The sequence below is a fragment of the Mixophyes fleayi genome, chromosome 7, assembly GCF_038048845.1.
Source record: "Mixophyes fleayi isolate aMixFle1 chromosome 7, aMixFle1.hap1, whole genome shotgun sequence".
Classification (NCBI taxonomy): Eukaryota; Metazoa; Chordata; class Amphibia; order Anura; family Limnodynastidae; genus Mixophyes; species Mixophyes fleayi.
Window position 1 is genome coordinate 110,502,965 of NC_134408.1, and position 27,139 is coordinate 110,530,103.

General features: G+C 38.7%; 1 protein-coding gene across 1 annotated transcript in view; it reads left to right on the forward strand.

Moving 5' to 3' along the window:
- VWC2L (von Willebrand factor C domain containing 2 like) overlaps nt 1-27,139 on the forward strand; it is a 116,596-nt gene that overhangs the window by 21,255 nt on the left and 68,202 nt on the right. The window contains exon 3 of the mRNA XM_075180329.1: nt 20,390-20,519. Within this exon, the coding sequence (XP_075036430.1) occupies nt 20,390-20,519 (130 nt within the window). The remainder of the gene's footprint in view (nt 1-20,389; nt 20,520-27,139) is intronic.

Consider the following 27,139-nt stretch of genomic DNA (forward strand, 5'->3'; position numbering starts at 1 on the left):
ACTTGCATCCTGTCTTAGAGAGATAGGAAGTCTATCAAGTCTATTTCTCCCCCCCCCCCCCCCACTGTGCCTTTAGACTAAGGGATGTGTTGGACACTCACACATCAAAAGGTCTAATTAGCATGGGGGACTTTTTTTTTTAGAAAAGTTTAAAAAATCCAGTTTCCTCCCCTGGTATACTGTCTCAGCAATCAATGCATTTCCTATACTGAACTACAACACAATCTAAAAAAAATCAGTACATTTGCAATTATATAAATTGGTGCACTGCTCTTTTAATTTAAATGCATTTATACAATACGGTATTTATAAGTGATCCAGTCACACACATATTTAATAATGCTCTCAGAACCCAACTTGCCATAAATACCTCTGCATGCCATTCAGACACTCAAATGCCTCCACTAAGCCCTCACTGGGAGTACCAGGGGCCAACAACTAATAATGTAATAACTCACCTTGGGTATATAATAATTAAAACATTACTTACATTGGAATGAATGAATAAAGTAATCAGGAATCAGCATGGGTGAAGGATGGAGACTATGTGATGCTGACTGCATCTTTCTCCTACCCTGACCTCAGATGTGCTGTGACCTCCTTGCATTGTGCAGAGGAGGTCATGTGATATGGAAGTCATCTGGTCAAAGAATAAGATGCTAAAACCTTATTCTCTGCTTTATGAGCCATAAAGCTTCATCTGTGGCCCAGCTCTTATACAATAACAGTCAAAGCTGAGCTTGATGGGGGGAAGTAGCCAGGGGTCACAGGTGAAGACTCAGGATATTGGCAGCAGTGTTGCCCACCATTGAACTTTTAAACCAGTACTATAAATTCAATTGGCTGCTTTGAACATTCAAATGGCGTTTCCTAAAAGCCACCATGCCAAGATTTTCCCACCTCATTGTTCACTGATTGATTGATTTCATCCCTGGAACTACTCTTCTCTACAGTAGAATGTATTATCTTTTGCTACCCAAGGATAAATCGGCACCAATCAGCCAAAAGTTAGGAAATGATCCTGTTTTAAAGAAAATAGAGAATGACTATGCAAAAAGTCTATTTTCTTAAGAAAACACTGGCAACAAATACATTTTTATGGACTAAAAATAAGTTTTTATATACTAAATAAATATGTTTTATTATAATATGGTGTATAATTGTATAGATGTTCGCTAAAATACATTTTAAGACCATTTTCAGATTTCTCCACTGAGTAACCCCATTCAATGTATCAATGGGAAAGTAGGTGTTTACAGTTTTGTTTTTGATTCTGGACAGAGATGAATTAGACTAGATTAAATTTATAGTGCCCCACAGTCTTCCAAAACATTTATAGACTACATATACCAAGATTGAAATTTTCGCACATGAAAGAAAAATACCATGTTCACTTTTAATTTGAAATTGCACTGAGAATTTTATTAAAAAGCAAAGTGTTATATTCCACTACATTTTAGCCAGCTAAAGCCCCTCAGCATCTTTAGGACAATATCATAATGGGATCTGACACAGGTTTAAAAGTTGAAGTTGCAGTCATTTAAGCTGTTATGACATCACTAGACTTGCCCCTTGTGTATGTAAACACCAGTCCCCACTGTGAATTTCTATCTTTGTTATAGAAGCACCTCCCATATAACATAGTAACTTGCTGCTGTGGTCTGAAAGAGAAAAAGGTTGACACATTTATATATAAACACTTCAATGATTTCCTTTATATTATATAGCTCATTGACACTGATTCTTTCATATATATATTAATGTGAAATAGTTACTGTACTTGTTGTTTGGGTATTTGGGGATCTAGTGCCTGATTCATTAAGGACCTTAACTTAAGAAACTTCTTATTTAAGTCTCCTGGACAAAACCATGTTACAATGCAAGGGGTGCAAATTAGCATTCTGATTTGCACATAATTATTAAATACTGACTGTCTTTTCCACGTAGCACACACATATCAACTTTAAATTTCAGCGTACAAATAAGCTATCAAGTATTTGTGTGCTACATGAAAAAACAGTCAGTATTTAACTTACGTGCAAAACAGAATACTAATTTGCACCCCTTGCATTGTAACATGGTTTTGTCCAGGAGACTTAAATAAGAAGTTTCTTAAGTTAAGATCCCTAATGAATCAGGACCCTATTTCCCATTTTAGCATCATTTACAATATCTTGATGACAATTTGATTAAAAAAAAAAGACCTAAAGTTTCTTTCCTCTGCTATGTTAGTTTCCAGATGCATTGTGAAATGTTTCTGTGGTATTATATTCCATTTATTTTTAAAAGTGGATACTGGCTATTTATTTTTCTAACAAAAATATTGTCCGCTCCAGTGCTTCAATACGCTCATCCATCTCAACCATTTTGTAGAGCTGAAACAATTCTCTCTTCGAGCACAATAAATTGGGAAAACCTTGCAAGTTCTCCTCCAAATGTTCTCCTCAGGCGTGAAGAATCACCGTGGACTTAGGGGTGAAACTAGCTCTGGGGAATGGCGACATCCCCCTCAGGGAACATTTTATTGACAATTCACAATAAAACATTAAAAATCTATAACATCTCCAATTAATTGAGACAATCAAGGACACCAGGCTTTCGTCTTTTACTGTTTTAATTTTATATTGACTTAGTGGCCTGATACCAAAAATGTAATTTCCATTTTTTTTTACTCCACTAATCAAGAATAAAAGCACAAGAAATATGGTCACAGCATTATACAAGCTTGTGCTGGAAGACAGACTGGAGCTTTTGTCAGAAGTAACTCCTCCTGGGAAAACTTTCATTTCCAGTGAAATTCACACATTTCATTTATTTTGAAGAGATTGTGAGAAGCTCTGATCTATTTTCCATCTTGTGATTGTGCTGACACTATAAATAATAATTCCCTAAACTATACAGTAATTCAGATTGATTAAAGTAGCTGTTGTAATAGAATATATTACTCTCCACAATTACCATTGTTTGATTACTTTTTATCTATTCTGGTATCTGGTACCTCCAATGTCTGACGTTGCATCTGACACACAACTAATCAATCACACACTTCTGCTGTACACAAACCACTATCATCACCTCCTTGTCTTTTTGCCATGCACAGACATCAACAGCACCAGATGCGACTGTCGGCCATACCAATGGCAACGCACAATGTTATCCATCACCCACCAACGCCACAACTACATGCAACTGTCATGCACACCAGCATAATGCATGGTACTGCCAATAACAAAACACCAGCATCATTCCTTCAGTGAGACTAGCAATATCTAATAGTGTGCATGGGTTATTGATATGTGACATATGCCCTAGAATTTTTATTTACTTCTTTGTTATAATTGTTGAAAATAATGTATTTAAGAGGTGATCTTTATCTGCCCCAACCAATCTCCCCAGTCTATCGTTTAGTGGCCCAATGTTCTAAGTTTTGTTTGTTCTGTTTTATTGTTTTCTATATATTTGACATTTGTGGCTTGCAGAACATGGTAAGCACGGCAAAATTCTTTTTTTTTCGGAGTGGGCACCTTTGCCCTTAGCCTCGACATCCCTGCTCTGAACAGAGCAGTGATCGAAATTGGTGCCTGGGTACTTGAGAGTGGCACATGCACAAACTGGCATGGGGGTGCTGGCAATGCCAACGGCGGCCCTGGATAATAAATTCTTTACCAATCCATTTTATCAAGTCTTGTTCTTTGCTATCCTGATTTCTGATTTACATTTATTAACAGCTACTTTGTTACTTTCCTGTTTATTTTCTGAATGCCTCTTTGGCCTCTGTATTTTAACACTTTAATAGATTTGTTTTTCCAACTTTGTTTTCTTTGTTGCTTAGCCTTAGTGTCTTACTTTAATTTCTGTTTCTGTACTTGCAACAGAACTTGTTTAATACTTTTCAACGTGTACTTTTAATTGAGAAGATACTATTCCAGTGACCCAAGATCTTTAATGCTATGAGACACTATAGTGTGCATATGTGTATGTATATGTATGTGTATATATATATATATATATATATATATATATATATATATATATATATATATATATAAACAATGGGCACTCACCCTGTATAAGTAAAAATCCGGTGCCTGAGTATAGGAAGCAAAACAAAGATGACAAAGCAGAAGAAATTAAGGATAATTTAATTCATAAATGGCAACAATGTTTGAAAAAAAGAGAGAGAGCTGTGTTTCCATTACGCCTAGTAGTCGATATGCCCTATATATATATATATATATATATATATATATATATATATATTTATTTATTTTTTATTTTTTTCACCCCATCCACTCCCTAGCTGTAGCCCATCTTTCCTGTACAGCCTATAGGTGATAGAGAAATTAGCCAAGTTCTCCATATACCCAAATCCACACTCCTACCCCTCCTCAGCCACTTATTAACCTCCCTCTTTCAGGTAAAGCACATGGCACAAGCAGAATTTAAAAAAATACACATTTGAAGGTCCTTTCTAAGTTTACAGCCTAGATCATTCTTAAAATCATTTTATCCTTCCCTAACATTGTCATTGGTATCAATGTGGGTCAAGACCGTTGGTATCACCCCTGCATCTCCCAATATCTATCAACCTGTTCCACTATATGTATAACAAAGCACCTAGGCGCACCCTGCTTGGAATTCACAGTCCTGGTGGCTGATTATCCTATCTGTCCTTCTAATATTTGAATCTCCTGCCACCTGCACCCGTCTGGCCTTTACTGCACTTCAACTCCAATCCTTACTCGAGTCACGTTCAAGTTGCTAAAGAAGTATCCTACTCCAGCAATGCTACTCCTAAACTAATGTTCAATATCAGTCAATCTGACATAATTATTGGGGTGTGTCAGATCAGGACTAGTCAGGACCCCCATTTACCTAGTAGCCACTCTTCTAATTGTGATGCATCTTACCTACTCTAATATGTCTCTGACTTCTATGCTCGGCCCAACCATTGCCTGTTCAGTAACCATCAAATGCTTCTCCATACTGTTAATGGCTCATTTAAATCCACTATCTGGGCTTAATGAGCAAATTGCCCATGTCTTGTACAGCTGTATGTAGCCTTAAGAACACACAAGTAGCACAAGATACAGGGGGTGTCACTGTCAATCTTGGAATACATATTAATAAGCTGAGCTGGCTATATGAGGACACTTATAAGCAATATTAAGGTGTATACAAGTCTTACAATACAGTATTAGAGTGACAGCCTGTTAGTTTGAAAGAAACAATTCATTTACAAGAAGCAAAAACTGTTGTTTTAATACTATACTAATACTTTTAATATTTGCAAAGTTGCCTGGAATTGTGAAAATTGTTTCATTTTAAAATATTACAGTTTTGCTTTATTAAAAAGTAAAAACTTGCTTTAATGAATGATGCCTGTCCCCTTTCTTTTTTAACCTCTTTGCATTGAAACTCACATGACCTTAGCTCACAGACGTAAAACACTGCCTATTTGAATGCAAGGCTCACACCAATGGCTTGTACATAAACCTGGATACAAACTTTGCCTCCTGTTGCAAGAGGGTGACTTTAATATCTTTTTTTTTTCAGGTCTAGTTTCACTTTAAAAAAAAACCTACCTTTAAATTTCTATCAGCTTTGGAACAACCTATAGAACGTGCCAAGGAGAAGTCTTCCAAAGCTTTACTGTGGACAATAATTTAAAAGCATCTTCTAAACTACTTTGTTACCTTTGTAACACCAGTAGTCTATTTTTCATGAATGTCTCAAAGTAGATTTTAGAACAGTAATAGGCAGGCTTTCAATCATACACAAGTTTTGGTAAAAACAAAATGAAATCTTCATTGATGCAAGCCATCTTGGTTACTGTGAATGTCTATTATGAGCTCTGCTTTTGTTCTACCTAATTGCAGCTGGATAGTTAGCTTAATAGTTTATTAACATGTCCCAAGAGCGATGTAGCCAGCTGAATGGCCTTGATCAGGATACCATTGGATATGGCGATCAATAGAATACACACATGCTGTGATATTTCCGCATGTTTGGCCAGCCTCACTGGTATGGTATTAAAGTTATATACCAAATGAAAATGATACAATTCTTATAGAATGTCTGGGAAGAAGAAGAAGAAGAAGAAAGGACAAAGCCTTTCTGTTACTTGTACCACCAAACAACTACATATTTTGTTTGATTGTCTAATAACTTAATTACTGATGGCTAAGTAATCAATGCTAGGGTCGATAAGACGCATAGCCCTTAATTTGTATTTGTTCCAACTTTTATTAATAGATATTTATGTGTTGGTTTTACTGAATAAGATAACTGTTCAACCACCAAGAGGAAAGAGAACAATGGACAGTCTTCTCATAAGCCTCTAGATAATGGAAAGGTTTGACCCACATTATTCAGTTTTTTTCTGAAAGCTTTACTTTATTAGGCCTATCACAAAGTAGTGTGTCATTTTTGGAGAGAGAGAAGGCTACAAGACAGATACAAACTAATATTTATCTTTAGTCCTCCAGCAAACAGAATTTCTTATAGCAACACTTGTGCAGATATCTTAGACACAATGTCAATTTAAGAAAAAAATAACATGAAGAACATCAGTGGAACAGGCAATTTTATTACGCCCATATAATCACTGTGCTATGTCTTCTATGGTGCATTAATCGGAATATCTAATACCCCTTGTCTGATGAATTGTCCCTCAGTGATTGTGAGGTAGGGGGATTTTGGGAGGAAAGTCACAGCTTCCAGACACAGATAATTACATATCATGTGCAATAAATATTACTGTTAATGACTCAGTATGCTGTACGATTTTCATATTATGCTATTCTGAAATAGAAGTACAATGGCTATGAGACAGGAAAGGTAAATACTTGTATTCTTTCCAGATTTTTCTTGTATAATACTAGGATCCATTGACTTTGGACATAGTCAGCCACAGAAACTAAATATGCCCGCCTGCATTTTAAAGGGCATCAGCTGCGTGACAATAGGAATGCACTATATGAATACAAAAAGAACAGTTGTTGGTAGCACTTGTCCTTACCAATATAGATCTGAACATATCTAGCACACTAGAAATAAATATGAACAGGGTTTTAGTTAATATTTTCATCAAAACATTTAAGTTATCAACCCAGCGTCAAGCGTCCTCTTTTACGTGGTTCCCTACATGCAGGGTCGTAACAAGGGATGTGCGAGAGGAACGACTGCACAGGGTGCAACGCTACAGGGGGCGCAGTTTATAAATATTTTAGGTTAATTTGATTAAAATTGAGGTCTAAGGGTGGCGGCAGTTGTACTACTTGCCCCAGGCAATACATTCTTACGTTGCGGCTCTGCCTACAAGCACCAATGCTTCAGATATCACTGAGATGCAGTTGAAATCATGTGCACTTAACCGGATTACTTTAATACCCTGTTCTCCTACATTCTGTGATATACTTTAAATATTACAGTCACATTTGATTTCTCTAAGGAATAAAGGAGACTAAATAAATAACTTACTTTACAAATAATATAGATTTTTATACTGTAATTCTGGTCTTTAAGCTGTCACTCATATTCCATACAAGAGATGGGGGCTGGATGTGGAGTGAGATACGGTTAAATATTAAAGTAACTTACGGTTAATTTTCAGCCTTGGTATCCCAGCTACTTTAATGGAACAGTTTTAAAGCCATGTGAACGTAACAAAAATACGTTAAAAGGATGCTTTAAGACCAAGGCCTAGATTTACTAAGCTGCGGGTTTGAAAAAGTGGGGATGTGGCCTATAGCAACCAATCAGATTCTAGCTCTTCTTTTGTAGAAAGTACTAAATAAATGAAAGCTAGAATCTGATTGGTTGCTATAGGCAACTTCCCCACTTTTTCAAACCCGCAGCTTAGTAAATATACCCCCAAATGTAATTTAATTTGAACCTAAATTTTAATGAAGGGTAACATAGAACTTCTCCTTTTTTAGTTCAATCTTTAATTTTTTTGTGCATGCCAATTCATTAAGGTGATACTACTTTTTGTCACATTGTGAAACCCTGTCCACTTAGCTAGTTGCATGTGATTTGATTTAAAGTGCGCACTACTAATTTGAAGATAATAGCGGATTTTGTCTATATTGGATATGTTGTTTATTTAAGAACATTTGAAGCTTGATTTCACTACATTTTGTATTATTCAACTTCTATAGATTACTAGCCAAAATCCACAAAAATATCAACAAATTTGTTTTTGAATTTCAAATAATGTTTTTAATGCTGCAAATCACTTTTATTAATGCAGTGATATTAAGTGATATTAATTCCAAAATATTTTGTTAATATTCAGCACCTGATTTACTTATCACAAGCTCATATATCTTGCAGCCAGATTTTGGTAGTGTTAGGTACTCCATTTTTGACTGTAGTAGTTCTAAAAATGACTATTATTTGTGACTATAGAGATGATTTATTACAATAAAGTGATGTTATTTACTCCAGTTTTGTGAATTTAGCCCTTTCCATGCAACATTATGACATGTCTTGTTTCTAGTACTAGTATTTTCTACAAATTCTTACCAGTACTGGAAATGATTTATGTTGTATTGTATTAGTACACAAGTATTACATTTGCTTTATTTGTAGATCAAATTCCAGTGTGCACCATCATTTTACTGAACCTTGCAGAACTGGTCAACCAGACATGATAACACAAACTGGTGCCAAAATCTTTCTACACCCTGACCTATAATCCAAGTTATGTTGATCTTTGTTAATTATTAAATTATGTGATCGTCTTCCACAAAACCTCTGTTGTTACAATAATTGCCATGTGTCACTCTACCAGATGTTTAAAGGGCTTGATTACAGTTTAAACAGTCAGACCTAGCTGACTGCAATCACAGTGCACTGTAAACAGAGTTAGCATTTGGATCATGAGGCATTATCTACCGTATTGGGAACGATGCACACATTGAGGTTTAAGCGCAAAGCTTCACCTTGCAACGTTTGTATTTTTTTCCATTTTCTTTGCCCCTGACTTTTGCGTTAAATCAAGAAAATAGAATAAGTATAGATTTGTATAAGTGCCTAATTTTAGGCACACATACATTAGTGCTTATAAACCTTGGAGCTGTGTGTGCATGCGTGGGTTTGTGCTCTCCACAGCACGTTATGTATCCACATCACGTGCACAAATCCTTACTTGTAGGTGTGCAGCATTAAGCTGAAGAGTACACCACATACTTCTACAGAAGCCCAGATATTAGTAGCATAATGGCCATGATATTCAGAGTTTATTTTCCTGAGTATGCTACTATTGTTAGTTAGGTCATCCATTGCCAAACTCTGCCTGTTTAATGACCTTGGTTGCACACAACCTACCTCTGTCTGTTGCAGAGGTGCACAACATATGGTGTGTGGCCCAGTGTTGGCTCCTATAAAAAGAATACTTATCATTTGGCCATCTTGATTACACACTGGTCTCCAACAGCTGTAATCGGCAGCCACAAAGTCCAGGAACAGAGTACAGCTGATTGGGTCTGCTAACTACTCCCTTCATTGTTGCCAACTATTGAATGCTTGGTTGGCAGCACTGTATGTGGCATAAGCTAACCGTGCCTCATTCCCTCTGGTCAGGACTCACAAACAATTACTGGATAACAAAGCTGTTTTCTCTTCCTGCTCCGATCCAAACGGTTTTCAGAGCAGGGAAGATGCTAAAGACTATGGGCCTGAGTCATTAAGGCAAAAAAAGGAGTAAATGTTCTCCTGGGACAAACCATGTTACAATGCAAGGGGTGAACATTAGTTTATTATTTTGCACATAACTTAAATACTGGCTGTTTTTTCATCTAGCACACAAATACTTGATAGCTTTATTTTTACACTGAAATGTAAAGTTGATCTAGGACATGCCCTACCCCAACTATAAATTTGTCCCCACATTTTAAATTGACCTCCCCTCCAATGCAACATGGTTTTGCCCATGTGCAAAGTTACTCCTTTTTTATGCTTTGCTCTCCTTAATGACTCAGACCCTATGAGCCTATTATTGGCCCCTCATGTTCATTGACTAACTTGCTCTGTACAGTGATTAGTTCAATGCAGGAACAGATGTCACTAGGGCAGTGGAAGTCAATGGGAGACAAGAGTCTTCACAGGAGAAATTGATTCATGCAAAGGTCAGTATTTTCCTTTATAATAGTTTGCACAGATATGGCTAAGCATATAATTGTTGGCACCAAATATGACTTGGCATGTTTATCTTGGCACCAGGTATGGTGAAATATTTTTAGTTGGCACCAGATATGTCTGAGCATATTATTATTAACATTACATATGTCTTAAGCCATAACTATTTTTGGCAATGGCTATGGCTCAAGTTTCTATAGTTTGCATCAGGTATTTTATTTGGCACCAGATAGACAAAGTTTTTTTTATATATATATTATGGCCACCAGAATGGGCTCAGCTGTTATAATGGTCAAATTAGTTCTAATTAATTGTTTACAGATCATATGGGAGCTGCATTGTATATTTAAAATTTACAGAGGTTCTCCACATATATGCAGGCAGCACAGTGACACAGTGGTTAGCATTGCTTCCTTACAGTGCTGGGGTCATGATTTCAATTTCAACTGGGCCCTATCTGTGTGGAGTTTGTTTTGCGTGGGTTTCCTCCAGCTGCTCCAAAAACATACTGACTTCTGACAAAATTAGAACATGGGGCCTGATTCATTAAGGATCTTAACTTAAAAAACTTCTTATCTCAGTCTCCTGGACAAAACCATGTTACAATGCAAGGGGTGCAAATTAGTATTCTCTTCTGCACATAAGTTAAATACTGACTGTTTTTTCAAGTAGTTGGGTTGTATATGGGTTGTTATGTATACTTGCCATCCTCTCCTTGGATTGTAAGTAGTAACAATGCTGATGGTGGTTGATTTAAATGTGGATTTAGTTATATATGTCTTTCATTTTACCTGTGTGTAGGCTTTCTAGATAAAGGAACTTTAGCTGTTCCAAAACATTTAAATAACACTTGAACAGCAAATTAATTCTATATTACATTGAAAGATATAGTGCACTCTGGAGAACCAGGCATACGGTGCAGTAGAGAATGGATGCCATCCGCTTTCATTTACATTGCTTTTTACCAGCAGTACAACTTTGTTCTCTGTGTCCTCTCCAAGCCTCCTCTCAGCCATCTTCTCTATGTCCCCAATCTCCCTAGCACCCTCTCTGTGTCACCCTATTTTTCCTGTGTCCTCTACATCCCTACTGATCCCTCTATCCCCCCTTGGATCAAGTTTATATATCTCTTTATGCTCCCTGACTTGGCTGTCTTCTTACTCTATCAGAAAAAGATACTCCGGATCATGGCAATGGTGTACCCACGCCATCATGTGATGTCAGTGCTGATGACATCACTAACCTGCAATTACCAGAACAGCATCCATTCAGTAATTCCCTGTCACTCAGCACAGAGAGACCTGTACTAAGTTTTAACTTAGAGCTGACAGTCCTGAACTCATATGGCAGTGACAAGGACCAATCAGATTCAGGGCACACAGACTTACTGTTTTCTAACCTGTAAATACCTAATAACACCACTGGAGGGGGATGTGTGTGTGTTTGTGTAAATCTCATGAGATATATACAGGGGTGGAAGTGGGCAGGTAACGGTGGTATGTCATGCCGTCACTTCCCCTACTGCCTTCATTGTAAAACTATCAAATTGCATTCACTTACATTTTCCATAGCACACTTATAAATTTTCACTTTGACCACTGGATATATAGACATGAGTTAGCTTGAACAGGTATGTTAGTTTCTATGTACAGTAGAGATGCTCAGGCTCGGTTCCCCGAGACCCGAACACACCCGAACTTAGCAGATCCGAGTCGGCTCGGTACTTTCACGCGCCCCCGGAATTGAAAACGAGGCAAAACGTCATTGTTACGTCTTGCGAGTTTTGGATTCTATAAGTACTGCCCTCCACGGCGATCCAGCACCGTTTAACAGAGGGAATCAGAAGGGGTAGCACAGTTCTTGGAAGTCTCTAGAGCGGTTTGGCAGCATCATAGGTAGAATAGAAAGAGGAGGGGTAGCAGTGTTTTTCAAAGTCTCCAGTGACATTCAGGAGAGCTCCATTGCTAATTGTCATTGCTAAAATAGAAATACTAGGGCTGGCAGGCTTGGTCTTCTGAATTTGCAGTCAAATTGTACGGTGTTATATAGGTTGCACACAAAAGGAGAGATCCATTGCTAATTGTCAATTGTCATTGCTGAAATAGAAATACTAGGGATGTCAGGCTTGGTCTTCTGAATTTGCTGTCAAATTGTGCGGTGTTATATAGGTTACACACAAAGAGGAGAGCTCCATTGCTAATTGTCATTGCTGAAATAGAAATACTAGGGCTGGCTTGGTCTTCTGAATTTGCAGTCAAATTGTACAGTGTTATCAAAATGGATTCACAGCAGTACACAGAAGAGCAGGAGCACCAAGCAGCTGCTAACACCAGTCATGGTGATAGTAATCCCTCTACATTATCTGGTAAAGCCTATGTTAAAGTACATAGTGTTTGTAAGTCAAGGAAACCAAAATGTAAAAAAACACCTTTCACCTTGGTCAAGAAAAAAAGACCTGTAATCCAGGCAAAATTATCCGCAGAAAAAAATAAAATTGCCAACATGCCATTCTACACACGCAGAGGCAAGGAAAGAATGAGGCCTTAGCCTTTCTCTATGAGTACTTTTTCTGCAACGGTCACTGAGACATCTTCTTGTAAGGTCAGTCGTGACCAAGCAAGACCTTGTCATTTGGACTCCAAAAGTGGTGTCGAAATGCTTTTACGTGTAAAAGCCGAGCTGGGAAAAAACAGTAAGGCATTAGAGGAAAATGTATGTTCAGATTCAGAAATGACACAAATCCCTGAGGAGAGTCTATCCACAAGTGCTATGTGTAATCCGGACCATTCTGATAATTTACCCATAAAGAAGACCCCTTTCAGCATTTCTGCAGATGTGTGCATGAACAGCCCAAGTGTAGCCGGTGATAGACAAATTGAGGATGTCGCTTTGAAATTGCAATAGGATGAGGGGGGATATTTGTGTAGCTGATGAGGATGTTGATGAAGATGATGTTGTGTAAGTCCTGCTCCGGTGGAAGCAGTTCTTGCACGTGAAAAGAAGAAGGCCATTGTCATGCCTGGACATAAGACCAAAAAATTCACCTCTTATGTGTGGAATTATTTGTACCCAAATCCTGACGACAGTTGTCTAGCCATTTGTAGCGTATGTAAAGCCACATTCAGTTGAGGTAGAGACCTTAACCATCTATGTGCCTCATTAATGTTACGCCATTTGAACCGAGTTCATCGCAAGCTTTTGGAAAAATTGGAAACTTATGCAAAAAAAATAACAAAAAGCAGTCCACTATCAGCTAGGTCCCTTCTGTCATCTAGATCCCGACACCTGCAATCTACACCCACAACACCGTCATCATCAATGTCCTCAGTAGCGATCAGAGTTAGTCCTGCATCCAAGTTGCTAAGGCTAGATGACCCCTCCACTATCCTGGATTCCTCAGAAGAATTCTTGAGCATTAGTCCCACTGCTGCTGCTGCTGCTGCCGCTGCTGGGGGGAATCTTCATCCCAGAAGCAGACCAAGAAGAAGACTACTAGTAGTTTACAACAATTGACTGTAAACAATCCTTAGAGGAAGCAAATATGAAAGCTGTCACCCAGTTGCAAAGCGGATCACAGACACCATGGCGTCTATGCTAGTATTAGATCTGCATCCAATATCCACTATTAATGCAGCTGGTTTTAGACAGTTATTTGTGGTCTTGTGTCCCCGTTACCAAATTCCATCACAACTTTTTACTAGAAAAGCTATTTCTCATGTCTACAAGAAGGTTTGTAAAAATGTAATTATTGGGCTACAAAATGCCATTCTACCCACTGTACAGTTAAACACAGATATGTGGTCCACAAAACTGGACAAACTAAAGATTGACTGTAACAGCCCACTGGGTTGGCGATTCACCTTCACCAGCAGGAACAGCAGCAGCATGTACCCAAGTACGTCACATTTGTCAGAGACAGGCTACTCTGTGTATCGCCGGCTTCACTAAGAGGCATACAACGGACAATCTGTTAGAAAAACTAAGGGATGTCATTGCAACATGGCTTATCCCTCTTGGACTCTCCTCAGAATTTGTCATTTCTGATAACGCCACCAATATTGTGAGAGCATTACAGCTGGGTGAATTCCATCACATTCCCTGTTTTACTCACACAATAAACTTGGTGGTGCAGAGCTTTTTAAAAAATGACAGGGATGTGCAGGAGATGCGGTCTGTAGCCTGTAAAATATCTGGACATTTTCGGGATTCTGCAACAGCATGTAGAAGATTGCAACAGCTACAAGAGCAATTTAATTTGTCCTGCCACCAACTGAAGCAAGAGGTGGTGACAAGGTGGAATTCCACCCTGTATATGCTTCTGCGGATGGGGGAACATCCACGCTTACACCACAAGCCATGACATTGGGAAAGGAGGGGGGATGTATTTTAGTCAAGCGCAGTGGAGAATACTTTCCGTGTTGTGCAAGGTGCTGAAACCATTCAAAGTAGTCACTGTGAAGTAAGTTCAGACACTGGTAACTTGAGCCAAGTGATTCCCTTAATTAGACTTTTGGAAAAGCAGCTTAAGAGACTGAAGGAGAAAATTAAACAAAGCAATTACGCGAAGTATGTCGGACTTGTAGATCAAGTACTTTATTTGCTTCGCCAGGATCCAAGAGTTATCAAAATCTTGAAATCGGATCACTACATTTTGGTGACTGTGCTTGATCCTCGGTTTAAGAGCTATGTCTTCTCTTTGTTTCCAACTGACCCAGATCTGAAAAGATGCAAGGAGCTCCTGATGAGCAAGATGAGAGCTCAAGTGTTATGTGACAGGACGGTGTCTCCTCCTTCAGTTTCTCACTCAACTGCTGCTAGGAAAAAGTTAGCTTTCCCAAGAGACCCAGGGATGATGCAGATGACTCAGCACAACATTTGACCAAAAAAAGTGACACCTCTGCCGTAACTCCACCTGATCCTACTATCAACATCCAAAGGATGGTGGAGGATTATTTTGACGACAGCATAGAAATAGACACATCAGGCAGTCCCTTTACATACTGTGAGGAAAAAAAGGGAATTTGGAGACCCATGTACAAACTTGCTTTGCACTGCCTAAGCTGCCCACCCTCCAGTGTGTACTCGTAAAGAGTTTTCACACAGACGGGAACCTTGTCAGCCATCAGCGTAGGAGGATACTTCCTCAAATTGTGGAAAAGATGATGTTTATAAAAATGAACTTCAATTTCCACGAGGAAGGCCTTTCCCGCCAATTACATAAGAATACTGAGACTTCTGTAATGGTGGATTCCAGCGGTGATGAATTAATAATGTGTGAGGATGATGTACAAACCGATGTACAAAACTGAGGATGAGGCTAAGGATGATGACAACAAAATCTTGCCACAGTAGAGTTCATTAACAGCACTGTTACCTTAGGTCCCTTAGGGCCATTGTTAGCTTGTATTGTGGGGGCCCAAATAACCAAGCACATCAGCCTCAATAGTTGAACTCCTTGTCGCTGAAGTGCTTGGTTTGTTAAAGTGTGTATGTCCTTTTTAAGATCCAACATAAGAGTGGGTGGGAGGGCCCAAGGACAATTCCATCTTGCACCACTTTTCCTTTCAGCTACCGCTGTGTGCCGATGTCACCTACTTGTGCTATATACTGTTGTGTGCTTAGCAAAAATCTTAGACACCCATTGATGATGCAGATGACTCAGCACAACATTTTGACATCTGGTCTTGTCTACTGTAAAAGAATTGACCAGAATTAGTGAAACCTCAGCTGTAACTCCACCTGATCCTACTATCAACTATCAACATCCAAAGAATGGTGCAGGATTATTTTTAATTTTTTTGAACGGTATAAAGACAACATTTTTATTAACAAAGAACAACGTTGCTTGCAGAAGTAATGTAAGCATGGATGTCTAAATAGACGTGTATATGTAGTACCTTCCACTTTGCTGCTGCTCCATCAAGTGTTTGTAATCTGCACTTTACGTCAAAGGTACCTAACTATATTATAATTTTGTGGGAATTGGGGCTGATTCGAAGCTTAGTGATGAACTTGCTTTTTGCTGTGAATTACAATGGCTCTTTTTAGTGCATTGTCTGGCACCCTGGATTGGTCTGGGTCTGATAAAAGCAGCGCTCGTTGCCATGTATTAGCTGTAGAATTACCACAGTTATCCAAGAAATGAACCATAACTGGTTTAATGATGCAAGGACAATTTCATCTTGCACGACTTTTCTTTTCTGCCACTGCTGTGTGCCAATGTTTCTTAGATGTGCTAGGAACTACCATGTGTTTCAGTCATTGCTCTGTCGCTTAGTATCCAGCCAGGTCGCTGCAGTCTTTGTTTGAAAGTGTATGAAAATAATATTGTGACCCGTGAGATGGTCAAAATGGACTGCAAATGACTTGAAATTAGTGTTATTGAGGTTAATATTAATGTAGGGGGGGGGGAAGCAAAATTATGTGATTTTAGTAAAAAAATAAATAAATAGGGATTTTAGAAAAAAAAGGGATTCAAAACCAAAACATGAAGTTAATCAAGATCCAAATCCAAAACCAGAACACAGGGGTCAGTGATTATCTCTAATGTACAGTCATGGCCAAAAGTTTTGAGAATGACACAAGTATTGGTTTGCTGCTTCAGTATTTTTAGACCTTTTTGTCAGATGTTGCTATGGTATATTGAAGTAAAATTACAAGCATTTCATAAGTATTAAAGGCTTTTAGTGACAATTACATTAAGTTTATGCAAAGAGTCAATATTTGCAGTGTTGACCCTTCTTTTTGAAGACGTCTTCAATTCGCCCTGGCATGCTGTCAATCAGCTTCTGGGCTACATACTGACTGATGGCCGCCCATTCTTGCCTAATCAATGCTTGGAGTTTGTCAGAATTTGTGTTTTTTTGTTTGCTATTCCCGCCTCTTGAGGATTGACCACAATGGGATTAAGGTCTGGTGAGTTTCCTGGCCCAAAATTTCAATGTTTTGATCCCTGAGCTTCTTAGTTATCACTTTTGCCTTATGGCAAGGTGCTCCATTATGCTGAAAAATACATTATTCTTCGCCAAACTGTTCTTGGATGGTTGGGAGAAGTTGCTCTTGGAGGATGTTTTGGTACCATTCTCTGGACAAGTGTTTTTCCAGATGGCCCAAACAATCTGCAAGGTGATTCATCAGAGAAAATTACTTTACCCCAGTCCTCAGCAGTCCAATCCCTGTACCTTTTTCAAAATATAAGTCTGTCCCTTATGTTTTGACAAAGTGTTCTCCAGCCTTATCATTATTAACATTCTCACCTGTGTTAAGGAGAGAATCACTGATCTGATATCAGCTTGTCCTTTTGTGGCAGGGGAAATGTTGTTTTTGGGATAAAGTTGACTGTCATGGCAAAGAAGGACTTTGAAATTAATTGCAATTCGTCTGATCACTCTTCATGACATTCTGGAGTATATGCAAATTGCCATCATAAAAGCATTCTCAAAACTTTTGGCCATGACTGTACATAATGTATGCTGCAGTGATCTGCAGCTGGCACGTCAACCCTTATATATGTAAATATAATGTCTAAAAGTAGTCTAACTTTCTCCGTATCTGCCAGTCTCAGGTGAGTAAACAGCAGTCCTGGTAGGGCTGCAGCTCTTTGCTAGTCAGCTTGTAGCTCCGGGGCTCTGAACTGTATGTTGGTGGATATTGATTACAGGAATTGCTGGCTTGCGGCCCAGCAATAAATCCTTAGTCTGAAGCAGATCAGATCAGTTGGCTGTGGGATTAATTATAATCCAGTCAGGCATATGACTCCTTGATCATCATATACTATGAATATACTCATATTACTTGTCATACCTGCTTTGATTTACATGTCGGTCTCTTTTTCAACACATTGTCTTATCTTGTTGGAATTGATAAGAGTAATATTTATATTTCAAAGCTGCATTTTTATCTGTATATGGCTTTAATGGGAGACCCTGAATTACTGCACAATAGATTATGTGAGTAAAAAAACAAAACTCTCCAAACTAGAAATACACAACTTTCATTACTCAAGACTTGAACTAATAATCTCCTATGATGCTCAGTCAGCAAGCAGCCAGGGGAAATCTATGAAGGTCTCAGGAATTCTCACACTTCCTGTTTAACATAAGAAGTGGTTCAATGCAGATGAACACTTGGAAACCTAATTGAAAATGCAGGTCAGTTTAGGGATCATTGATCCATACGATCATTACATGAAAACCATACTGTCCGTTCCCACTAGAATACCGATCTAAGAGAAACAGCCTGAAACTGCAACATGCTCAATTTTCTGTCTGCTTTTATTTAAACCGAATTACAAAAGTGAGAACAGGCCATATGTTAGTCACAGCCACTTGCGTTACATGATAGAGGTCTTAGCTGAACTAGGAAACCTTTGAGATCATGATTTGACAAAATATGATGGAGGTCAGATGAAGGCTGGAAAATGGCAGGGTTGTTGATAGGCAGGGGTGAGCAGGAACAAAGTATCAGGGCCCTGGACTGTCTGTGTAGGAGCAATCTCGTGTCACCCACTCACTTCAGTAGCTATGGAGGGGGCCTCAAGAAGTGATTGTAGTGGGGCCCAAAATTTATTTTGGCAGCCCTGGTAAATGGTTCCTGATACTTCAACACTGCTCTATCTTATTTATACTATAGATGTTCACTGATCCCCGTGTTTTGGTTTTGGATCTGGATTAGCTTTCTGTTTTGTTTTTGGTTTTGGCAAAACCGCCCTTGTGTGTTTTGGCTTTGGTTTTGGTTCCCCCTTTTTTTTGTTGCTAAAATCACATAATTTAGCTCTTTTTTTTGTTCCTACATTATTATTAACCTCAATAACATTAATTTTCAGTCATTTTCAGTGAATCTTTGTCAAGTGACAAGCACACTGCTACCCCTCCTGTTTCTGTGTGAGCAATGGCACTGGAGAGTGACAAGAACACTGCTACCCCTGTTTCTGTGTGAGCAATGGCACTGAGCAATATCACTGGAGATTGGAGAGTGACAAGAACACTGTTACCCCTGTTTCTGTGTGAGCAATGGAGCTGGATCTCCTGGGGAGGGAGGTACTTATGGAATTCAAAAACCTGCAAGATCCTAGGAACGCAACAATGACGCTTTGCCTCAATTCAGATCTGAGGACACACAAAAGTAACGAGCCGTGCTCTTGAGCCTACTCGGATCCCCTATGTTCGGGTGGGTTCGATATTCAGAAAACCGAGCCCAAGCATCTCTAATTTATACTAGGATATAGATGGAGGTATTGAAAGGTATTCCTCTATGAAGAGCTTACAAATATGTCATGTCCCTTTAATGAATAAATTTGGTTATAACTATTGACTTTCTTGAATCCACAATAGGATGGCTTGTGCGTGCTGATTTATACACGTTACTTAATGCAATAAGGCACATAATAAACAAAAGTGCTGGAACCTTTACATAAATAGTTTTACAGTGTCGTTCCTTATCTGCTTGTTAAATTAACTTGTATTGTACTACTGCTATAAACAGACTTTAATGTGATTCATTTAGAAGCAATAGTGACGTTTACAGGTCAAGTATACAGCAAAAATGACAAGTTCCTGAACAGTATTCGTTTTATTTTTATAATGTAATTGTAAAGTAATAACTAAGTACTCTATATGAAAAATGGTGACATAAAAGGTCTCATAGTTCTCATTTGAGGGGTGCACATGTCAAGTAAGGTGTCTATCTAAACCACATGGTATAATTAGACTGCAGATCAAGCAGCGGCTCCCTTAAGTGTATAGGAATCATAATATGGTCACCAGCACAATTAGCCCCAGTGGGAATTACTGCCAGGATAATTGCTTAATTGTGAGCTAAATAAATGTAAATGTATCCCCCTGTGCTGCGTTCCTGTCTCTTTTCTTTGAGAAGGGAAGGCTGACTTGGGAATAAAAGCTTTTAATGAAATTTAAATGAAAACTATATAACATATGTATACTATATTTGTAATTATTTTCCTGCAATGACATTTCATATATTCATTTAAATATTAATTTTATACATGTGTTGACAGTGGCTGCCATTTAAAGAATATATTTGGCTCACCAGAATTATATAGATAGAAAACAAAGTATAAGTATAGAATTCTGAAGCCAGTTACATATATATATTAGAAGAACATAACACACAATATCTTGTATTTAACTTTTTTTTATCTTCATTTACTTTCATCATGTAAAAATGAATGAGGTTATTCTAGCAGAACATGGCTGTTCTCAAACAACACGTCTGTTCTCTTCCCCAGCCTTCTGCGTGTGAATGGTGCCGGTGTGAGCCCAGCAATGAAGTCCATTGTGTTGTAGCAGATTGTGCTGTACCAGAGTGTGTAAATCCCGTGTATGAACCTGAGCAATGCTGCCCGGTCTGCAAGAACGGTGAGCGAGACTTTCCGCGGCTCACGGCTGCACGGTTGTTATTGCTTCTGCAATATGTTATTATAAACTGTATTCCAGTTCCCCTGTGATTTAGCATACCTGTACTAATCATATTCACTTGTAATCTTTTCATGTAAAATAACATATTCGGTTCTGTGTAGAACTGCACTACACTCTTTTCGAGCAATCCTGCCACTTGTAATACACAGTGCAAGCTGAGCTGTTGGCTTTCAAGTCAACTTTAACATTTCCGCAAGGCTGCTAAACTTTGTTGGAACAAAATAAATCATTTCTACTAAGAGTGTATATTGTACTTGATACACAAGGGGAAAAAAAACAACTTAAATGTCACGTATCATAATAAGTTATAACACAATACTAATAAACTGTTTGTACAGTTATTTTGTTGAATTAAATATGTTAATTATACTTGCACTTTGTTCATTATAAAGCAGTCCGACAACTTATAATTATATTTATAATTGCATAGTAAATTTTCCCACGACCAAAGTGCTTTTATTTATATCATATCAATAAAATATAAATGATATAAGTCATCAAGGAATTCCTTGTCCAACAATTTTTAACCGCTAATATATTTTTTTAATGCAACGGCACTTGGTATAGTACTTTATTATTGTAATAAACATTTAAATCTGGAGCAAAACAAGTGTCTTGCGTTAGGTGGTCTTCATTGTTTGTGCCAAATGTAAACTAATGAAGAACATGGTGTCTCAGCACTTCCATTGGGAATATGATTCATTAACTCAGCTCAGTAAATAAATCTAAACAATTTGACAACTGCTTTAATTTGTGACACTAAAACCCCAATAGGCCATTTCTGGGAATTGCCAGTATAGATAAAACAATTAAAAATATCTTCAAATTAACATAACACGATTGTTATTTGAGAAAGGACAATAAGTGAAATCATACCTGCGCCAAAGACAAATTGAGCTAGTGTGGGGCGGCTTCTGTAGACTATGTGTGCATCAATAATTATTGCTTTTCCTGTAATATATAGATGACATGATTCCCAAGGGGTCTGTGCACATCATAAATACACTATCTTAAAAAATACATTTGTAATCGGCTAAACAAGCTGAAAATGTGTGCACATCTGCAGGGAGGGGCTGGCAAATATTAGCCAGGGGGCAAGGCTGGACTCAGCAGCCTATTAGGAATATTTTAAAGGAAAAAATATGCAGGTGGCCCTATGACCCAGGCCAAGGTAGCCCACTATGGGACTGGCCTGGGGGGGCAGATGACCCCCTGCCTCCCAGCCTGCCACTGCAGGCAGGGGAAAATGCAGGATTTTTAAGGGAGGTTTCCTCCCCCCCACAAAAAAAATATAGTGAGAGCTGCTGCAGCAGCTCCGTTTCGGCGATGCTGTACTGTACAGCAGCCGCGGTGCTGTCAAAGAAGTGTCCGCGGCAGTGCTGTATTGTACTGTAATACAGCACTGCCGCGGACGCTTCTTTGACAGCGCCCTGCTGCTGTACAGTAGAGTGCTGCTGGTAGGGACAGGGTTTACCGTTCGTTTGCGGAGGGGAGGGGTTTCTGGAGAACCAGAAACCCCCCCTGCATGCGCCCCTGGCATGTTTGTATGTGCAGACCATAGGTCATTTGCATTTGCTTTGCGCCACCTATTTCAGGCTTGGTCACTGGGCTTCCTGTATTATTTTTCATATAAGATGTTCCTAATAGGCTGCTGAGCCAAGTCTGTTCAATTACTGTCCATGACAGTAAGTGAGCTTTATTTCAGGTGTCATTTTGACTTTGAATTTACGTTTGCTTATTTGCACATAATAATGTGGATTGCGCCCAGATGGCTCAGACGATATCCCATTAAAGGTAGCAGCTGAGGTTTAATTGCCATGAACTCTGAGACTATGTAAAATGTGGTCATTTTCTGCAACTTAAAGGAACAGGAATTCCTTCAAAAAAGTGACGCTGAATCTGACAGCAGTCTGCAGCATGTATATAGACATTGACAGCGGCAATAGGACTGTCTGCCCCTTTAATGCTGTGTGCCTTATAATAAAACACTCCAGAGTAAGTACCCATGAAGAAGGACTGAGTTCCAAGTAAAATGAATAAATTAAGATCTGCGTATACAATGTACATGGCTGGATTTACACAGCAGGCATGGTTTAGAAAATTAACTATTGATTGCATGAAGCTGCAGTTAGAGATCTGCCGTTTTTATGTGTGCTATTGTCACACACAATATCACGTTAATTCTCATCTGTGTTTCCACTGACCTTCCTATTTTTCTATTTCAATTTCCCTCTTTATTACTATGCTAACCCACATTTCTAAATTAACTAAGGAGGTTGTGTAGATCAATAACTCAGTTCTCAGTGGATTCACTGACGAAACAAGACCAGAGGCTTAAAGTCCCATGCTAGGTTAGGCGCTGCTCTCTAACATTGTACATCATAGTTTTTATTTTGTAGATTAAAGATTGCTTGTAAGCATTTAAATGTGGATTGAAATAGGGATGAATTATTTTTAATGAATTATGTTACATGTTTCCCCATGTGTATTGTGGGGGTGTGTGCTCTGTCATCCTCTCTTGACCTGGCTAGCTCTTAGGGTGTGGTTATAGTCCACCAACTAGGTGAGGGAGGGTCTGACACAGCACTGCTCACCATGGGCCTGATTCATTAAGGATCTTAAATGAAAAGGGTCCTTATTTCAGTCTCCTGGACAAAACCATGTTACAATGCAAGGGGTGCAAATTAGTATTCTGTTTTGCACATAAGTTAAATACTGACTGTTTTTTTTATGTAACACACAAATATCAACTTTACATTTCAGTGTACAAGTAAGCTATCAAGTATTTGTGTGCTACATGAAAAAGAGTCAGTATTTAACTTATGTGCAAAACAGAATGCTAATTTGCACCCCTTGTATTGTAACATGGGTTTGTCCAGGAGACTGAAATAAGGATCCTCTTCATTTAAGATCCTTAATGAATCAGGCCCCATGTTCTGCTCCCAACAGCCTGCACCTAGGCTCCTTGTCTCCCACCTGGTCCTTCACCTTTAAGACCCTAGAGAGCTTCATCACTAGGTAGGTGCATAGATAATACAGAAGTTGATTAATGTGCTCTACATTTAAACCCAAGCCTGTATACAACTACAGTACATGTGTTCACTTAAACTGGCCAAATCCAGGGCTAGAGCCCTCATTTCTGTGATTATGGCAATGAATGACAGCTAAGTGGCATTACTAATACCATGGCTCAAATGCAGTTAAGCCCATATGGTTTAATTAGGCCTAAATGTCATATTTTTTTTTATTTTACTGCTGAATACTATTTTTTTACTTGTCTGCATGGGTTAAACATGGATTGTTTCCCAATATAATGGGTGGAAGGAAAAAATACATTAACTGCAATAGCCACATTTATATATAGTAATTATCGGGTAATGCAGACTTGAGCTCTCTCATACTGTGATTTTTTTTCAAGCATTACAGAGAGAATGGTTGAGTGTCCAGAATTCGTTATGCCACAGACATTTAGTACAGCCGCATCTAGATGTGTTGCTGATGAACTTCACCAACAATGAGTTTTACACTAGACTAAATTCTAGTGATTTCTTTAGTTAATACTTTGTTGCATAAACATAAAATGCTTTAACAACAATACCCAATTCTAATATATCATGGTAACAATATGTGTTTATAGACTAACACACATTGTGTGGACCAGTTTTGGAAGACTTTTGTACACATTTGTACACATGCTGAGCCAGGAATGATCGTCTATATCAGTCTGACCATCTAAAGTCCTTTGTGACAATAGACATATTGCTTTTTCTCCAATTAGTTCAGGTCCAGTCATAATTTGCCTTTTAGCAATGGAACACATTAAATAAAATGTTCCTGTTTCACAACTTTGTTTTGCTAGGACACTGTAACTTATAATTAGGCATATGGTCAATGTGACACATGCTTCTCACGTTGTTTTACAACAAGGCCTAATACATCTGTACTATTGTGATTGCTGTATTATAATTATTTGCAATAGTAATAGTGATGTATAAAATCGCATTAAGACACTGATCCTGATTAATTAAGGAAAGTAGGGGGAAAAAAATAGTATGTTTTCTCCTGAACAAAACCATGTTACAATGCAAGGGGTGCAAATGAGTTTATTATTTTGCACATTAGTTAAATGCTGTCTGTTTTTTCATGTAGCACACAAATACCATACTTGCCGACTTTCTTAAGTCGGCACCCAAGAGCTGCCTGGAGAGGTGGGCGTTCCGAGGTGGGGCTATGCAAATCACACCATTTTGGCCCCACCCCGTTACTTAATGACGCAAATGCGTCATTTCACAGCGGGGAGCGGGGCCAAAATTCACTGATAATCGCGGCATTTTGGATCTATTTCTGCACACTTCACTAGGAAGTGGGCATATGCAGAGGCTGCCATACTCTCCCGGGAGTCCGGGAGTCTCCCGGACATTCCGGAAGAGTTGGCAAGTATGACAAATACTTGATAGCTTATTTGCACACTAACATTTAAAGATGATCTAGGACATGCCCCACCCCAACTATAAATCTACTATCATATTTTAAATTTACCTCCCCCTCCAATGCAACATGGTTTTTCCAAGATGCAGAGTTACTCCTTTTTTTAGCTTTACCTTCCTTAATGAATCAGGCCCACAGCGGTTTCCCAGACTACAAAATCAAACACCATTGGGTGTGACCAGAAGGCAACGATATATGAATAAATTAAGTAGAACAACCAATGCACATCACATATAGAGGTTGCAAGTGACTGCAAAAGCATAACATATAAAAATGTGTCATGCATTAATTAAAGTGGGCCCACATTAAAAAGGATCATATAAACTGAAATATAATCTCATTACTGAGAAGAACACAAAAAGCATTTATACATGAGACGACCTATGTAAAATTAAATGTATGCTTGAAGGAAGATGTGATGATTGTGACAAAAATGGTATATTAAAATATGTGACATGAATCATAGAAGATAGAGATCAATAGGGTGTGGTAATAGGATAACAATTCACTCTTAAAGATGAATAAACATTTTGTTTAAAAGACTAATTTTGTTTGAAATTAAGCATTAATCACAGCTGTAACAATAGTAAGCCCTGTGGGTACAAAAAGAGTAAACAATGCATAGTAAAAACTGTGTGGCTGCCCAGTAGCAGCTTACAGTGAAAAAGATAATATGATGTGAATGGAAAATAAAGAGTTACATCCAACCATATCAAAATACGAAGTGAGTACAATCAAATGAAGGGGGCTAACACACCAATAATGCAAAGAGGTGAAGCAATAAAAAATGCTAAGATTTATCAGAGACTCCTGATAGATATATATATATATATATATATATATATATATATATATATATATATAAGAAATTAAGTAGGAGATGGGGTAGTGAGAAATCCAGGATTGAGAAAATGCTACATACTACGGTTCTATGGGTCTTCTTCTTATTATTATTATTTGTCAGGCGCTGTCCCGCGATCCTTCCGGGACGGCCGCCTGCTCTCCGCCCAGAGCGTCTGGTTGCTTAGCAACCAGACTCATCACTTCCGGCCTCGGCCACTGACGTCAATTACAGCGTGCCCCATTGCTAGGCAACAGGATGCTATGAATGGATTCTCCTGGTGCCAGGAATGACAGCGCTTCTGATTGGGTCACCTCTCTATTTAAACTTTCTCTGGCACTCCTACCAGTGTCAGAGTATCAGGTCTTCCTGCCTCCAGCGTTTGTGTGTTCCAGTTTTTGCATTTGTTCCTGATTATCCTTGTGCTGCCAATGACCTTTTGACCTGGACCGTTTGACCACCTCTATTTGGATTCTGCCTTTGTACTGCGCTACCTGAGTTACCGACCTGGCTTGTCTCACCATTCTTCTGGATATCCTTGTGTACCTTGTACTACCAGAACGTTACCGACCCGGCCTGTCTGACACCTCCTTGTATCTCGCTGTTGACTCTAGGAAGGACCGCGACCTGCGTGTCCCTGCAGCGGACTCCGTACTTTCTTGCGGGGGTTCCTGGTGAATACCAGGGGCACGTTAGATTCCGCACCTTCCTCTGAGTTGCGCCAACAATAGCAGGTACGCTATATAGTCGTGACATTATTATTATTATTATTGTGTATTGATAACATAGGTTTATCTATTGCTGCTTATCACAGCAATGGAAAATCTATTACAGGGTTTCCCAAACCCAGTCCTCATGGCCCCTAACAGTGCGGGTTTTCCAAGTGACAAGTAAAATAATTAGGACCACCTGTGGATCTGTTACAACGTGTCAGTCAGTGATGAATACACCTGTGCTCCAGAAAGAAGATGGAAAACCTGCACTCTTAAGGGACCATAAGGGCTGGGTTTGGATCTATTATCACTGAAATTCGGAGCATCTCCCCGGTGATACTGGCTGGCAGCGGTAAGAGTCTTACCACTTCACTAGCCAGTCCTGAATGCATCTGCCCATGTGTGACCCAGCTTACCAGTTCATGGACGCACAGGAGCACTGGAAGCTCTGACTTGGGCTTCCAGTCCCACATTACAAAAAAAATAAGAAAAATATTATTTTATTAACATTGTGCTGT